At 31.3% G+C, this 18262-nt stretch overlaps 1 protein-coding gene across 2 annotated transcripts in view; it reads left to right on the top strand.

The window, feature by feature from the left end:
• LOC142221208 (protein serrate-like) overlaps nucleotides 1-18262 on the top strand; it is a 100249-nt gene that overhangs the window by 1101 nt on the left and 80886 nt on the right. For both annotated transcript variants that reach the window (XM_075290836.1, XM_075290825.1), the window contains exon 2: nucleotides 8538-9051. In XM_075290836.1, the coding sequence (XP_075146951.1) occupies nucleotides 8842-9051 (210 nt within the window). In that variant the 5' untranslated portion in view covers nucleotides 8538-8841. The remainder of the gene's footprint in view (nucleotides 1-8537; nucleotides 9052-18262) is intronic.

The following is an 18262-nucleotide window of genomic DNA, read 5'->3' as shown; positions in this document are numbered from 1 at the left end:
TTGTAATTTACAATATTTGTTTTTTTTTATTTAAATTGTTTTCAATACAATGAATAAACAATAAAAAATTGTGTAAAAAATAATATTTACAAAATTATAATTTCCAATTACTTGCTTATAAAACGGGTCAAAGTATTAATAACTGAAACTTAAAGGAACCGAAAACAAATAAACATACAAGTGACTTAATAAAATAAAATAAATTTTATTAGTCAATTAAGATAAAAACTTTTGAGATACATAACAAAGGAGCTAAAAAGTATATTTTGGATATATGAAGGTTTTTAAAGCCAATGCTCGGTGAGTTGATTTAATGGCCGTTCGTGTAAAACTCAAAATCGACACAATACGATCCGATCCGACAATCTAGAATGTAACTAAAATAACTTAAGGCATATTGCTACAAAATCTCAAACTTTGATCTGATCTCATTCTTTATAAATTACTAATGAACGGAAGCAATTGTGACTCTAGTCGTCGATAAAACAATGACAACTTGTACGATAATTTCACCAATAGACAGTGAAGGTTAGGTTAGGTTAGGTGGCAGCCCAATGTATCAGGCTCACTTAGACTATTCAGTCCATTGTGATACCACATTGGTGAACTTCTTTCTTATCACTGAATGCTGTCCGATTCCATGTTAAGCTCAATGACAAGGGACCTCCTTTTTAAAGCCAAGTCCGAACGGCGTTCCACATTGCAGTGAAACCACTTTGAAACCCTCAGAAATGTCACCAGCATTACTGAGGTGGGATAATCCACCGCTGAAAAACTTTTGGTGTTCGGTCGAAGCAGGAATCGAACCCACGACCTTGTGTATGCAAGGCGGGCAGTGAAACATCAAAGTAAAATTAGCTATGCATTAAAAAAAATTCATTAGAATTAAGTCAATTAAATTTTTAACTAAAATAATGGCTATTTTCATTAGGGCAATGTACATTTTCATAAATGTCATGAAATGTGTCCTTACAATAACGAACTGCTTCATAGTATTTATGAAACATTTTCACTGGCCCACAAACCAAATCATAAATATAATGCATTGCTTCACACATTACCCTAAGTTTATTTAAACTTCGGTTTAAATTCATCTACGGGGACAGAAACAAGTCGACTAATAGATCATGAATTGATCCAAAGTAACAATTCATAAATACAAAGTAATTGTTATAAATTGAATGAACCTATTTAATATAGAGTCTTCAAATTATGAGTCCTATCAAAGGTATTGAGTTTTTTCTAAAGGTGACTTACTTGAAAAAATCTTAATTTGATGTTTTGTGAGGAGCATTGAGGAAAATATTTTGACTTTTAAAGATGGTGTTCATTTTTAAATACCATTTTCTTAAATTCGGGTTTTATCAATATGTAAAAAAAAAATTGGCTATTACTTTTTAAATTAATACATTTCCAAATCCATTTAAAAATTTAATAGAAAAATTATTGCTCTAGTGATATATTTTTCTGTATACATAATTTAAAATTATTGATATACTGATATAGTTGTCTATATACATAATTTAATTAAATCATTAACATGTTGATAAATTAATTGTTTAATTCACTTCGTTGGAATCATGGAATATGTGATTGAATAAATTTCAAGTAAAAATTATTTTTATCGAATAAATTCATGATTGAAACCAACAAATATTTTTTTCTTTGTTATAAAAAAAATAAATACATCCGTTATTTGCGCTAGGTCACATGTATCAAATTTTCAATGATACCATTTCTCACATTTAAAGAATGATTTGCTTATTTGCTACAGTAGCATTTACAAAATTGCTTGTCATCATACAAAGAGCAACAATATAAAATGAGAGAATTGCTTAATCTTTCTTTATCATTTTCCTCTATTCTTCTTTTCATATCATATGTTTTATTGAATTTAATGTTTTAATACTTTCATTAAATTTATAACATTCTTTTATATGCTTTTCTTTGATTTGTTTTTTTTTTTCTCTTGTATCAGCGAATACCACTACAACCTTTTATAATTTTATGATTTTTAAAGAAGCAGGATACCTTTGATTTCCTCATGGATGGTATAACTCCCCTTGTGAGTTGTATAAGATCAATGCCGATATTAGTAGACTCATGGGAAATGAGATGGAAGCAATTTTATTACTACTTGTCCGGTGGATTTCATTGTATTACAATAGGAAAATTTTTGTAGGTTTTGGAGATTTTTATTTTTCCATTTCCCAGAATTAAGGCTTTCTTTCAATTTAATGATTTTGTTTTATGCTTTGAAGAATGATTTAGATATTTTCTTATAAGTTTTCGAGATTTAGATAATCGAATGTTTTATTATTGTTAAACAGCATCTTTGGAGATACAAGTTGAATAGAGAGAAAATAAGGAAATTGATGGAGTAATACGAACAAGTAACTAAAGCCCACATAGAATGGGGCAGCTCCCATTGATAGGGGAGGAGTATACCATCTATGGTATCAAAGATTCTAACTAAGCCTAAAATAACGGACTACTTTTTATATCCTGCGCCATACTGTGGAACAGGGTATTATAAGTTAGTGCATATGTTTGTAACACCCAGAAGGAGACGAGATAGACACATGGTGTCTTTGGAAATAATGCTCAGGGTGGGTCCCTGAGTTGATATAACCATGTCCGTCTGTCCGTCCGTCTGTCTGTGAACACATTTTTGTGATCAAAGTCTAGGTCGCAATTTAAGTCCAATCGCCTTCAAATTAGGCACATGTTCCTAATTTGGGTCAGAATATAACCCTATTGATTTTTGAAGAAATCGATTCAGATTTAGATATAGCTCCCATATATATCTTTCGCCCGATATGCACTAATATGGGCCCAGCAGCCAGAGTTTTATACCGATTTGCTTAAAATTTTGTACAAACATAACACTTAGTCGTATAGTCAAGTGTGCAAAATTGGATTGAAATCGGTTCAGATTTAAATATATCTCCCATATATATCTTTCGCCCGATATGGACTAATATGGTCCTAAAAGCCAGAGTTTTGGCCCAATTTGGTTGAAATTTTGCACAGGGAGTATATTTAGCATTAAAGCTATGCGTGCTAAATTTGGTTGAAATCGATTCAGATTTAGATATAGCTCCCATATCTAAATCTGAATCTTTCGCCCGATATGCGCTTATATAGACCCAGAAGCCAGAGTTTTATCCCGATTAGCTTGAAATTTTGCACAAGGAGTACAATTGGTAGTATAGTCATGTTTGCCAAATTTGATTGAAATCGGTTCTGATTTAGATATAGCTCCCATATATATGTTTTTTCTGATTTCGACAAAAATGGTAAAATACCAACATTTTCCTTGTAAAATCGCCACTGCTTAGTCGAAAAGTTGTAAAAATGACTCTAATTTTCCTAAACTTCTAATGCATATATATCGAGCGATAAATCATAAATAAACTTTTGCGAAGTTTCCTTAAAATTGCTTCGGTATTAAATGTTTCCCATATTTATACCCTTCACCACTACTGTGGTACAGGGTATAATAAGTTTGTGCATTTGTATGTAACGCCAAGAAGGAAAAGTCTGAGACCCATCGTTTAGTATACTGATCGTCTTAGAATTAAATTCTGAGTCGATTTAGCGATGTCCGTCTGTCTGTCTGTCCCGTCTGTCTGTCTGTTGATGTATTTTTGTGTGCAAAGTACAGCTCGCAGTTTTAGTCCGATTGTCCTAAAATTTGGTATAGGGTCCTGTTTCGACTCAAAGACGATCCCTATTGATTTTGGAAAAAATCGGTTCAGATTTAGATATAGCTGCCATATATATTTTTCACCGATCTGGTCATAATTGGCGTGTATATCAACCGATCTTCCTAAAATTCCGTACATCCGAATATTTTATGAGTCTCGAAAAACTTGCAAAATATCAGCCAAATATCAGAGAAGTTCACCACTGTGGTATCACAATGGACTGAATAGTCTAAGTGAGCTTGATACATCGGGCTTGATACATCGGGCTGCACAGGGAGTAGAATTAGCACTGTAGCAATGCGTGTCAAATTTGGTTGAAATCGGTTCAGATTTAGATATAGCTCCCATATATAGCTTTCGCCCGATTTACACTCATATGACCACAGAGGCCAATTTTTAACTCCGATTTAGTTGAAATTTTGCACAGGGAGTAGAATTAGCATTGTAGCTATGCGTGCCAAATTTGGTTGACATCGGTTCAGATTTAGATTTAGCTCCCACATATATGTTTTTCTGATTTCGACCAACATTTTCCTTGTAAAATCGCCACTGCTTAGTCGAAAAGTTGCAAAAATTACTCTAATTTTCCTAAACTTCTAATACATATATATCGAGCGATAAATCATAAATAAACTTTTGCGAAGTTTCCTTAAAATTGCTTCAGATTTAAATGTTTCCCATATTTTTTTTCTAAAATTGTGTTCCACCCTAGTGCATTATCCAACTTAAATTTGAGTCTATAGATTTTGTAGAAGTCTATCAAATTCTGTCCAGATCGAGTGATATTTAAATGTGTGTATTTGGGACAAACCTTTATATATAGCCCCCTACACATTTGACGGATGTGATATGGTATCGAAAATTTAGATCTACAAAGTGGTGCAGGGTATAATATAGTCGGCCCCGCCCGACTTTAGACTTTCCTTACTTGTTTTTTAATAAAATTGTGTTCCACCCTAGTGATATGGTATCGAAAATTTAGATCTACAAAGTGGTGCAGGGTATAATATAGTCGGCCCCACCCGACTTTAGACTTTCCTTACTTGTTTTTGCTGTTTCTTGGTCTACTGTGTTCGAAGGCTCTTACGAAACGAAGAAGAAACTCTGACCAGCGATGGATCCATGGTTCATAATAGGAGCATTTAAGGGATTTCGTTTAAACAGCGTGAAATAGTCTCCTATTTGCGCTTATTGTCCGAAGTATGCCTATATGCAGCCTTCATAGAACTAAAAACTTTGCCATGCCCAAAATTTTGTAAAGTATGTGACCCACATGATCTATTGGAATTGTTCCCTTAAAAGCAATAATTGAGTCAATAAATTTCTGCTAGCGATTTTTCCTTAATTAACAATTTAATTATTTTATTCGATTGGAAATTTTTAAATTATATTTTTCCATTAATTAACAATTTAATTAATTATTCAATTGGAAATTTTTTTAATTATATGTCTACTTATCACATACTTTGAATAATTGATTGACGTAATGACAATATGAATATCGCTTTATTTATTTATTGTTTATTTTTGTATTTATTTAACATTAACCCATCTTATGCTATCCATATATTATTAAATGCTCCAATTATGAACCATGGACCCATCGCAAGTCATCTCCCCACAGCAACAACATGGATATATAACCACACAAATATGCAATCTAACTTCCGGTCACTGTAAAAAAGCAAATAATCGCACATTCATTCCTACATAGGCTCTCTCAATGAACTCTCATTTCAAACATACAAAAGAAAAAAAAATGCACACGCTCATGCTGTCGTCACCAATGTTGCTCATCCAAGTCATTTGCGGATGGAGATTGCATATTGTCGGCAAACATCGTGGCAGACCCAATCACTTGCAATGAAAACATACACATACATACGCATTATCTATAAGCATGAATATCTCATCCCATTGGACTGAAGTCAACGACTTCCGTTTTATAAGGAGGGGGAAAAAAACAAAACCACTAAAAATAACGTGGCAACCAAAGTGAGAGTTAAAAAATCACTCTCATTTATGACTGTCTCATAATGCGAATGACTGTCGCATATCGCACAAGCATGATACATGCCTTCATAGCAAATAACTATAATTATGTATACAACTTGTGGGTTATTTATTCTCTTCATTGTTGTTATTGTTCATGTAATGCAAATTAATTAGCGCATAAAACGAACAATTAACACCATATTAAGATAGCCATCCTCTAAGAAAGAAACGAGAGTAGGGGAAAAAATCAAATGGAGTTTATTTAGAATGCCATTGAATTTGTACAAATTCCAGGAAACTCTCAATAGTGGATGCAACATTTTTTTTTTATTAAAGTAATGACAATATGACCACACTAGCCAGCGATTAGTAACTCAAAAACAATTAGCAAAAAATACTTCAACCAGCTGGTCGTTGTCGTCATTTACATGTAGCATGTTTTTCTCACAGCCTTAGACTTCACATTTGCATTCCATGATTTGGGTCTGCAACATGTTGATAGGCAAACACGAGAGAGGGACTGATAAACATTTATTTTCTTTTTGTTTGTGTTTATTTTCTTGGTTGTTTACTCATCGATCTTTTTTATGCAAATGTTGTTTTTTGCTGTTTTTTTTTTTTTTGCTGGCTCCATACACCAGGGATATAATTGGCTTTTTTGTGGGTTGCACCGTACACCCATTATAAGTGTTAGGGAGACATGTTAGATTTCAAAGTTGGTCATAACATTGTTTTAATCGATTAAAGTTATAATAATAATAATTTACTTTATATATAAACAATTTTTATATTAATAAAAAAATTAATAATTTTAATTAAATCTTAGTTAGTTTATATTGATATTTGTTGCAAAATATTTAGCTGATGCAAGAAACTATGTATTGAACAATCTCAACTTTTATTTTTTAAACATTTTGGTGTTTTTTATAATTCAAAAATTCACGAAAAATAAGAAAATCCCAAACTGTACAGCCTTGTGGATACTTTGGAAACATTTCTAATTTTTCATGACAACATATTAATACCAGCCTTGGGAATTTAATAAATTTACTTGGGTTTGTACTCTTTCGATCTAATCGATTTAATTCTACTCATCAACTTTTAAGGATGGTAAAAAAACGATAAGTTATATTTCAATATCGCTACGTATACCTCAGCAAAAGTCAATAATCATGGTTTTCAATAACAGAAGACATGAAACAGAATACATTTCTACAAAAAACATAAGTAAGATAACTTAAGTTAGATATGAGCTCTGTTAGGAGAAAGTCCATTACTTTGTGAAATGTAAATATATAATTATTGTTATATTTTTGTTAACAACCATTGTGAAAGTTAATATTGTTAAATGTTTAAATTATGATATTTTATAGATAATAGCTCGCTGAAGATGATCACCGAAGGTATATCGAAATATCCCAATTTCAATCGAAATATCTTATATTTCAATAATAAAGCAATGAAAAGCAATTACACTAGCATTTTTCATTTATTCATGACCTCGAGCCAAACGAAAAATCCCAATAATTGTCAAAAAATTTCAATGTATTTATGTTAGTAAAATGAATCGATAAAATTGATTGTTATACAATTTTTTAAAAATCAAACAACCAACCGAATTTTATGGATAATAACTCAATGTTTCAAAGAGGTCAGTTTATCGGAAGATCAGGTTTAAATTCCGAGCAAAAAAAAAAAAACAAAATGGAAGTTCTTCTTAAGGCACAACTTTAAAAGCACTTCCAAAAACGCCCTCCCAAAGATGTTCTTTCTTTTAACTGCACAGGAAGTTTATTTGAGTTAACTTTTTTATAACTCGCCTTTTTCACATTTTTAATGCAAAATTTAAAATTTTTTTTGTTCAAATAGGCTAAAAACAGATTAAGAGTTAATAAAATGATACAAATTATTTAAATTTTGCCGAAAAAAATCCTAAATCCTTTCTAGAAAAATTGTGAATTTTTGAAAATACTTGAAGTCAAACGTTCCAGAGAAGCGTTATAATGCATTAAAAATCATAAAAAAAAAATTAAAAATGTTTATTTGTCAAAATATCGCAAAATTTCTTAATTCACATACAAAACACTGAATTCGTATCACACTTTAAGAAGTGATGCAACTCAGTGCAACAGCTGTTGAAACGGTGGACATTCGTCCTATGACAAGCCCATGTTAAATTCATCGCTTCTGCGTCAATTTGGCACCACTTCGGATCCAAAAAGAACATTTTCACTACTTTTTTTTGCTGGGTTCATTTCTCACTAGCTATATAAATATTACAGCTCTTCAAAGTCGACTATTGCCAATTTCACAATTTAGCAAGCACTGTCACGATATCCAATGAATCGTTGTATGTATACAGCTTCAAAGCAATAAAACTATAAAAAAAAACATTGTTGAATTTTAAATTAATATAAATTGAATTGCATTTGCATTTTGTGGGCTCATACATCATCACACACTTTTCTTGTGTATACTATTAGCAAATTTTTTTTTTTTTTTGAATACTGCAAACAAACTTTCATTTTCATTTCCTTTTCTCACACATTTCGCCGGGTGGATGTGGATTTATAAATACTCAAAATAATAAATGAATAAAAGAAAATCAAATGCCTAGGAGGTATTGACATGAATTAAAAATATTGCTATAAAAGCTTAATAGTTTACCAATATTGAATGACTATTCAAACAGTAAAACAATGACCATTTGTAATCCTTAAAAAAAAGACAGATTTCGCAAAGAAACAATATAAGAAAATGTTCATTCGAATTTAACACATATAATGATTCTATATAAATAAATAAAAAACTTATTTTCTTATCGTTTATTAGAAAACATAGTTGCTTAACAAAACCTTCGAAACAAAAACATGAATTAAAAAATCGAAAACGATTGGTCAAAATAAATTGTTCTTATATCAAAACCAAACGAGACAAATCGAACATAAGTTTAAAAATTACAAACAAATACTCCCCGATAATTTGTGAAAAGCAACAAAAATTTGTGGAAAAAATGAAAAACATTTACGACTACATTCCCTTATAATAATTGATATAAATTGTGATTTATTTTAAAATATTTAACATTGGATAATCCAGCATTAGTAAGAGAAAAAAACAACACAATTCGGTATAAATGTCGTTAAAAACACAATCTATGCTGCCATCATCTTCATCACCTGTACCAATTTGCAATAGAATGTTTACTAAACATTTTCGTCGAAAATTTCATCGAAGGCAAACCGGTAATCATTCTTCAATATCCTGCAGCAGATTTTATAAACTTGGATCTACAACAATGTCTACATTAGTAGTTTTTGTAATTTTAAGCTCATTAGTAAATAAGGTAAGTGTAAATACTAAATCATATATACTAGAAGTATATGATAAACAATTTCATTAAACTTTTAATTAATAATCATAAATAATAAAATTAAAAATAAACCAAAATGATCATCTCTTGATCTTGAAAATTCTTTAAAGGAAACTATATGTTTTTCCATTGTTAAGGTTTAAGGTTTATAAGACACTGCAAATAATGTGATAATTCTTTTGTATATTTATATTTATTTTATTATTTTATTTATATAAAAATCTATTACATAGAACTTCTGAGTCTTTTTGGTGTGGTAATAATTCATACGTAAATATCGCTCATTTTCAATTCTTAGATAAAGACACACTTGTACATTACATAAGGTAAGGTTAGGTATAATGGCACCCACGGTTGCCACTCGAGCCCAAAATAAAACCAGAAAATTCTTAGTGTGCAAAATTTTTTTCCATTGAAAATTTTGTCAAAATTGTATTCCTATATATATATATACATTTTATTTCTATAGAAAATTTGGAAATGTTTATTTCTATAGAAAATTTTGTCAAAATTTATTTCTATAAAAAATTTTGTCAAAATTGTATTCCTATATATATATATATACATTTTATTTCTATAGAAAATTTGGAAATGTTTATTTCTATAGAAAATTTTGTCAAAATTTATTTCTATAGAAAATGTTGTCAAAATGTTATTTCACATAAAAAAAAAATTTTTTAAATTTTATTTTTTGTCAAAATTTTATTTCTATAGAAAATTTTGTCAAAATTTTATTTCTATAGAAAATTTTGTCAAAATTTTATTTCTATAGAAAATTTTATTTCTATAAAAAAATTTGTCAAAATTTTATTTCTATAGAGGATTTTGTCAAAATTTTATTTCTATAGAAAATATTGTCAAAATTGTATTTCTATAGAATATATTGTCAAAATTTTATTTCTATAGAAAACTTTGTCAACAGTTTATTTCTATAGAAAATTTTGTCAACATTTTATTTGTATAGAAAATTTTTTCAAAATTTTATTTCTATATAAAATTTTGTCAAAATTTCATTTCCATAGAAAATTTTGTCAAAATTTTATTTCCATAGAAAATTTTGTCAAAATTTTATTTCTATAGAAAATTTTATCAACATTTTATTTCTATAGAAAATTTATCAAAATTTTATTTCCATAGAAAACTTTGTCAACATTTTATTTCCATAGAAAATTGTGTCAAAATTTTATTTCTATAGAAAATTATGTCAACATTTTATTTCTATAGAAAATTTTGTCAAAATTTTATTTCTATAGAAAATTTTGTCAAAATTTTATTTCTATAGAAAATTTTGTCAAAATTTTATTTCTATAGAAAATTTTCTCAAAATTTTATTTCTATCAAAATTTTTCTCAAAATTTTATTTCTATAGAAAATTTTGTCAAAAATTTTTTTCGTTATTATTGTTTTTGATCTCAGCTTAAAGCCATGCATTGACTAAACTACAAGTGTAGCTTAACCAACAGAGGAAAACTATGCTTGTCAAATTTATTTGGGCAAAGCCCTATAGACTGCAAGATGATTGGATGTACAGCTGTTTCGGAATTACCACATTCCGCATCAGCATCCTCTACTTGCAGCAAAACTATCAACCAATTATCAGAATAAATTCGGGTAATTCACTCAACCCAATGTGAACTACACTTGAACCTCCCGAAAAAGGGTTTGATAGTCGGCTACTGCCTAAACAAATTTTGTAGAAAATTTTGTTAAAATTTTATTTCTGTAGAAAATTTTGTCAAAATTTTATTTTTATCATAGTTGGAGAGGAATAACTTGCAAAATTTCAAGAATTCTAGCAATATACCAAATAGTAAAAAGATTACCATTTGTTTCGACCAACTGTGCAAACCGTGGTGGCAGCCCAATATTTCAGGCTCATTTAGACTATTTAGTGCATTGGGATACCACAATGGTATACTTCTCTCTTATCACTGAGTGCAGCCCGATCCTATGTTTAGCTCAAGGCCAAACATTGAATCGAGCTTGTTAGAGCCCAGACCAGACGGCGTTTCTAATAAAATAAACGAGAGATGCAATTATAGTATCCAATATTTTTTATTTGCTCTAAAAATTATTCTAAAATTTCGATTATCAGAAAACAAATTTTTTCTTTCAGTGTACCATCAGTATTTGGTGTTTAATTAACTACAAAATCGAATTTAGGTTGATAATCATTTGCATTTAATGAAACAATTTTTTATCCCTTTTGTTTTTCTTTTAACAAATACAAGTGGGTACATCGATTGCCTAAAATGTCATTTCAGTGAAAGGAAACTATTTTCGAAAAGAATTTTTAAATACAAGAATATTTATGTCAGTAAACATTTTGCCATATTCAAAGTCTTATCATAATGTCTATATTACATTTAAATAAAAGTTATAATAATCTTTTAAATACCTTCAAATTCACAAAATCTCCTTCTCCTAAACATTCTTATATTGTAATTTGTTATGACGACTAATATTACAAATAAACACCCAAAATTGAACAAAAAAAATCCAAAACAATGGCCCCTTAAAAGACTGATCAAACATTAACCTGTCAAAAAAACATCATTAAAGTGAACAGATTAAAGCCCAATGAAAAGAAATCAAACTCAATCTGTCGAAATGTCTACATAAGCAATGTTCCAATTAAGCAAAAAAAAAAAAACAAAAAAAAATCTCAACATACCACGAGCTCATCAGCCGAATTAAACTCACAGACACACAATCGAAAAACACTTCAGGAGAATGGAAATCAAAAGTGACTTCAAAAAATCAAGCACTTAAAATTCTAAGCGCACAAATGAAATGAAACAACCAAGCAGGGGGCTAAATATGAACACATGCACACACACACACATATACCCTTACTCATTCACCAGACCGAAATCAAAGAACTTAAGACACAAGCTCGCCAAAGAGTAAGAAAGCAACACTTCATTCAAACACAGTAGACACACCAGTTTTGTTTCTCACACAGATTTCGGATTTTTTTCTTCGCTTGTTTTTTGATTATTTCTAACCAAAAGATTGGTATCGACCATAAAATTCTTTATGGAAGCTTTTGTCTGCAGTTATTACCCGGTGTTTGATACTAAACTTCAAAATATTGAACAAAAGTTGAATGATCACAACCAAATAATTTCCAATAGACTTAAAGAGAAAAAACCTAAAATGATGCCAAACAAAAAGGTTGAGAATTATTAATGTCTTAACACGCCGACGACGATGAGGATGATGAAGATGATTATGAAGAGAAGATCAATGAGACTACCACAGTAGTGAGCATGGGTCAATCTAAACATCGTCAAAGAGTCGGAGAAGCAAGATTAAACTAATGATGATAATTTATTACAAGATTCCGTTTAATTAAATCCAGATAAGACATGCAACATCCATCCAAATAGGGGCATCCTATAAAGAGAACAAAAAAAAAATAAAGAAAGGAAGCAATAGCAACTGGACTAAATCAGGCAAAATTCTTAGGTTTATGGGAAATTGTTTAGGATCCTTTGAAGCCGACATTGTACAGGTAGTTGAAAACATTTATGGCGGTAAGAGTTCATGTTAATGTTTTTCAATCCTTTTGGTCTCACCAAAATTCATTGACCTGTAAGTATTAAATTTATTTTCTTGCTAAACTCATGGATATCAAAGTTGGAGTATTTTTTTTAGCAGGGCCGGAAAAAATATTTATTCATAAAATATTTACTACTTTCATTGTCGAGTGGTCTGATATGTACTCAGCCTCAAGTTCCAACGCAAAAATGTTACAAGAACAATTTATTATCATTTACACACAAGATTTTTTCTGATTCAATCACGAAATTAATTGATCCAATTAATTTTTTGATTGAAATGTCTTCAATCACGAAAATTATAGTATCAATTAAGAGTTTAATTGGACATAGAAAATATTTGATTAGAAAATTAATAGATTTGATTTCAAAATTGCAATTAATTTTTGAATCGATTCATTTAATTATTTAATTGATTTTGATTGAATCAATTAATTTTTTAATTGATTCAATCAAAAATATAATTGATGTTGATCCTTTAATTGATTCAATTAATTACTTAGTTAATCTTTTTTATTAACCCCCATTTTCATAAAGCTTCGTTAGTGTTCCGTTAACTAACCAACTTTTAAATCGTATTATAGACGAAGCTGCCATCTTGCCTTTATATTCCATATGCCAGTTAGGAACTTAACTGACGAAAATTTTTCAGTTAAAGTTAACCGGAGAGAAGATATTTGCAATTTAATTATCAGTTAAACAATTAATTGAGTTTTGCAATCGACATCGATAAATTGTTTAAATTAAATTGTTAATTGGAAGAATTATTTTTTTAATAAAAATGGCGAAATTTTTCACTAATTTTCATAACTAACCCCCATATATATCGTTCGCCCGATTTACACTCATATAACCACAGTGGCCAATCTTTTACTCCGATTTAATTGAAATTTTGCACAGGGAGTAGACTTAGCATCCGATTCGGCTGAAATTTGGTGCATGGTGTTAGTATGTAGTCTCTAACAACCATGCAAAAATTGGTCCACATCCGTCCATAATTATATATAGCCCCCATATAAACCGATCCCCCGATTTGACCTCCGGAGCATCTAAGAGAAGCAAATTTCGCCCGATCCTGCTGAAATTTGGTACATGGTGTTAGTATATGGTCTCTAATGATCATGTATAAATTGGTTCATATCGGTCCATAATTATATATAGCCCCCATATAAACCGATCCCCAGATTTGACATCCGGAGGCTCTTGGAAGACCAAAATTCATCTGATTCAGTTGAAATTTGGTATGTGGTGTTATTATATGTGTTCTAATACCCATGCAAAAATTGGTCGAAATCGGTCAATAATTATATATAGGCCCCATATAAACCGATCCCCAGATTTGACCTCCGGAACCCCTTGCAAGAGCAAAATTCATCCGATTCGGTTGAAATTGATGTGATGTTAGTATATGGTATCCAACAACCATGCAGGAATTGGTTCATATCAGTCCATAATTATATATAGCCCCCATATAAACCGATCTCCAGATTTGACCTCCGGTGCCTTTTGCAGAAGCAAAATTCATCCCATCTGGTTGAAATTTGGTACGTGGTGGTAGTATATGATATTTAACAACCATGCCAAAAGTGGTCCATATCAGTCCATAATCATATATAGCCCCCATATAAACCGATCCCGAGATTTGGTTTTGGAGACTCTTGGAGGAGCAAATTTCATCCGAGTCAGTTGAAATTTGGTATTTACATTGTGCTAGTATATGGCCGTTAACAACCATGCCTAACTAGGTCCATATGGGTCTATAGTTATATATAGCCCTCATATAAATCGATCCCCAATCACACAAAAATTGGTCCACATCAAGTTCATAATTGTATATAGCCCCCATATAAGCGACCCCCATATTTCAATTCTGACTCTCTACGTATCGTGCAAAAAGTCCATATCGATTCGTAATTATTTGTGGACTTACCTATACATAACTTTTTTGTCTAATAAAGGGTGATTTGTTAAGAGCTTGATAACTTTTTTTTTTTTAAAAACGCATAAAATTTGCAAAATCTCATCGGTTCTTTATTTGAAACGTTAGATTGGTCCATGACATTTACTTTTTGAAGATAATTTCATTTAAATGTTGACCGCGGCTGCGTCTTAGGTGGTCCATTCGGAAAGTCCAATTTTGGGCAACTTTTTCGAGCATTTCGGCCGGAATAGCCCGAATTTCTTCGGAAATGTTGTCTTCCAAAGCTGGAATAGTTGCTGGCTTATTTCTGTAGACTTTAGACTTGACGTAGCCCCACATAAAATAGTCTAAAGGCGTCAAATCGCATGATCTTGGTGGCCAACTTACCGGTCCATTTCTTGAGATGAATTGTTCTCCGAAGTTTTCCCTCAAAATGGCCATAGAATCGCGAGCTGTGTGGCATGTAGCGCCATCTTGTTGAAACCACATGTCAACCAAGTTCAGTTCTTCCATTTTTGGCAACAAAAAGTTTGTTAGCATCGAACGATAGCGATCGCCATTCACCGTAACGTTGCGTCCAACAGCATCTTTGAAAAAATACGGTCCAATGATTCCACCAGCGTACAAACCACACCAAACAGTGCATTTTTCGGGATGCATGGGCAGTTCTTGAACGGATTCTGGTTGCTCTTCACTCCAAATGCGGCAATTTTGCTTATTTACGTAGCCATTCAACCAGAAATGAGCCTCATCGCTGAACAAAATTTGTCGATAAAAAAGCGGATTTTCTGCCACTGATTTTGGTAATAAAATTCAATGATTTGCAAGCGTTGCTCGTTAGTAAGCCTATTCATGATGAAATGTCAAAGCATACTGAGCATCTTTCTCTTTGACACCATGTCTGAAATCCCACGTGATCTGTCAAATACTAATGCATGAAAATCCTAACCTCAAAAGAATCACCCTTTATATACCACGTATTGACTAACTCCCAATTTAGTAAACGATGTTAATAAGTTTTAAGATACCACAGCCCAAGTAATTCGATTATGGATGACAGTCTTTCGTAGAAGTTGCTACACAATCCATGGTGGAGGGTTTATAAGATTCGGCTTGGCCGAAATTACGGCCGTATATTCTTGTTTTTTTACCTTCCCTTCATTTTTACTTTTATGAGAGGGAAGTATGTACCAAACAGTAGTTAAAATCGAAAAATGTCAGTAAAGTATCGTTATTTTAACACTAACGTATTGTACGAAGAAGTATTGTGGTTATTTGTTACTGTAACTTCTGGTATATTGCAATTTTTCACGTGACTATTCAGTTAGCTTACAAAAATTCTTTAACACTATGGTAAAATCCATTTCGAAATGTGAACACATTGATGGACACTTGTTACTCTACCTACCACTGCCAGAATACACAGTCTCCACGAATAATCAATTAGATCCCACAACCGAAAAGGTGCTCATAAACATGTAACAAAGCAGGAATTTTATCTTCCATCAAATTAAATAGGAATAACATCAACAATAACTGCCATACAATAAAATTGTCCAATTCAAGATGGAGTTGAGTGCTAAACATCTAACACTGCACACAAACACATTTGGGGTAGAATGAGAATTCATTTAAAAAGGCAATAAAAAATGATATCCGATTTAATTAATTATAAGTAGTAAAACGTGTAGGCCTGTTCGTTTTTGTTTTTTTTTTTTTTTGACTCCCCACCCCCTCCTTAGACAACATCTTAGCTGATGGCATCAAGCATCAAAATGTCAGGTGATAGTATAACTGTATGAACATTATATATTCTATGTGGATTTATAGAGATTTTTGACAAGAATAATGAGAAAAAAAAACAAAAAGAATAAAAGTGAATTCTTTCTTTATTTGATCTATGTTGATTAATTGCTAAAGATTAGTTTTGAATGGTTTCTTAAAAGATTTGTTCTTCGAGAAATTATTGATGTATTTTCTATTAAGAAGAGAATAAAATTGAATTTATTTATGACCACATTACAAAATGAATGAGTTTCCCATAAGATACAAATCCAGTATTGAAGGATATTGGACAAAATGTTGTAGATACATAATGGGAATAAAGTTTTAAGGGAGTATAGTATCCATAGAAATCGGAAAACCCACACTGAAAAAAAGCATGCCCGGTTCCAAAGATTTTGTCTTTACTTTAAAAATTTTGGTATTGATTCCGAGCCAAAGAAGCGGAGAATACAAGTAAGGATACTTTTAAGACACAATTCTCTTTTAAATTTGGGTTTTGTGTACTTGCTTCTAGGAAGCAAATTTTAATTTTTCGCTTTTTCAGCTTTTTTTCCTTTATATGCTATCAAAGCCCTTTAAAAATAAGTTAACGACAACTTTTTTTTCCAAATTAAGACACGACTTCCAGTTGAAATTATGCTATGTTTCAAGTAAAAAACGTCTTTAAAATAAAGTGTTGAAAAACATGTCCTATATTTGAACGAGTTTTTGCTTTGTAGTCAAGATGCAAAAAGACAACAAATTTAAAGACAATTTCATTAATTTTAAAGATTTTTTCTGAATTATTAAAGTCAAGTTGACCTTAGTCCAAATATTTTTTCTTTCATGTTATGATACCCATTTTTAAGTGAAATCACTTAATTATAAGGACAATACGACTTCATTGAAAAGTTTATCGACTTTTGGACAAGGAAAAAAACTTTATATTAGAGAAATGTGTCTTCTATGCTAAGCAAATTTTGCATTCGTATTTTAAAGACATGAAATCTTTGACCCCACGACAATATTTTTTTCAGTGCATGGTTAAGCAACTCTTTTATCTATTTATTCAAAAAAAAAAACATGGACTTTCGATTTTCGTTGAGACCAACATTCTGACTATCTTATATCACAATCCTTTCCTCAACTACCAGTTATTGTACACTGAACAAATATTGACTTAATATGAAAGATTATGCGCAACTTACAAAATATTAAGGACATATTTACATTCCCAGCAAAAAATAATTTGGAAGTTCTTCCAAAGGCACAACTATAAAAGCACTTCCAGAAGATGCATTCCCAAGGTATTTTGCACACCAAGGTATTTTGCACACTCACCAAAGGGAATTTCAATACCCCCATAAGAAAATGGGTCTAACCGTTGGAGTTTTGCGATCTTTGCAGTATATGACTAGTTCTGTCTTTGCAGGATTTACCCCAAGACCATTATCTTTCGCCCATTTCTCAGTCATCCGGAGGGCTCTCTGTATAATATTTCTGATTGTGGATGGGAATTTTTCCCTGACTGCTAGCGCCACATCATCTGCGTATGCCACCACTTTTATCCTTTCTTTTTCTAGGGAAACCAGAGGGTTGTTTATAGCAACATTCCAAAGAAGAGGTGATAAAACTCTTCCTTGGGGAGTGCCTCTGTTCACATACCTTCTTATGTTTGCTTGTCCTAGTGTGGCTGAAATACGTCTCTTCGTTAGATGTTCGTCTAACAGCCTAAGTATACCTGGATCAACATTCCGAGTTGTCAGTCCATTTAATATCGAGATAGGATGGATGTTATTGAACACCCCTTCGATGTCTAGAAACGCCAAGATTGTGTATTCTTTGACAGAGAGTGAGTTTTCAATAAAGCCGACTAGTTCATGTAATGCGGTCTCAGTAGACCTGCCCTTCGAGTAGAGGTGTGCAGGTGAGTAAT

Source organism: Haematobia irritans, chromosome 1 (genome assembly GCF_050003625.1).
Source record: "Haematobia irritans isolate KBUSLIRL chromosome 1, ASM5000362v1, whole genome shotgun sequence".
Taxonomy (NCBI): domain Eukaryota; kingdom Metazoa; phylum Arthropoda; class Insecta; order Diptera; family Muscidae; genus Haematobia; species Haematobia irritans.
Note: the sequence above shows the minus strand (reverse complement) of the source record. Positions and strands in the feature narration are given on the sequence as shown.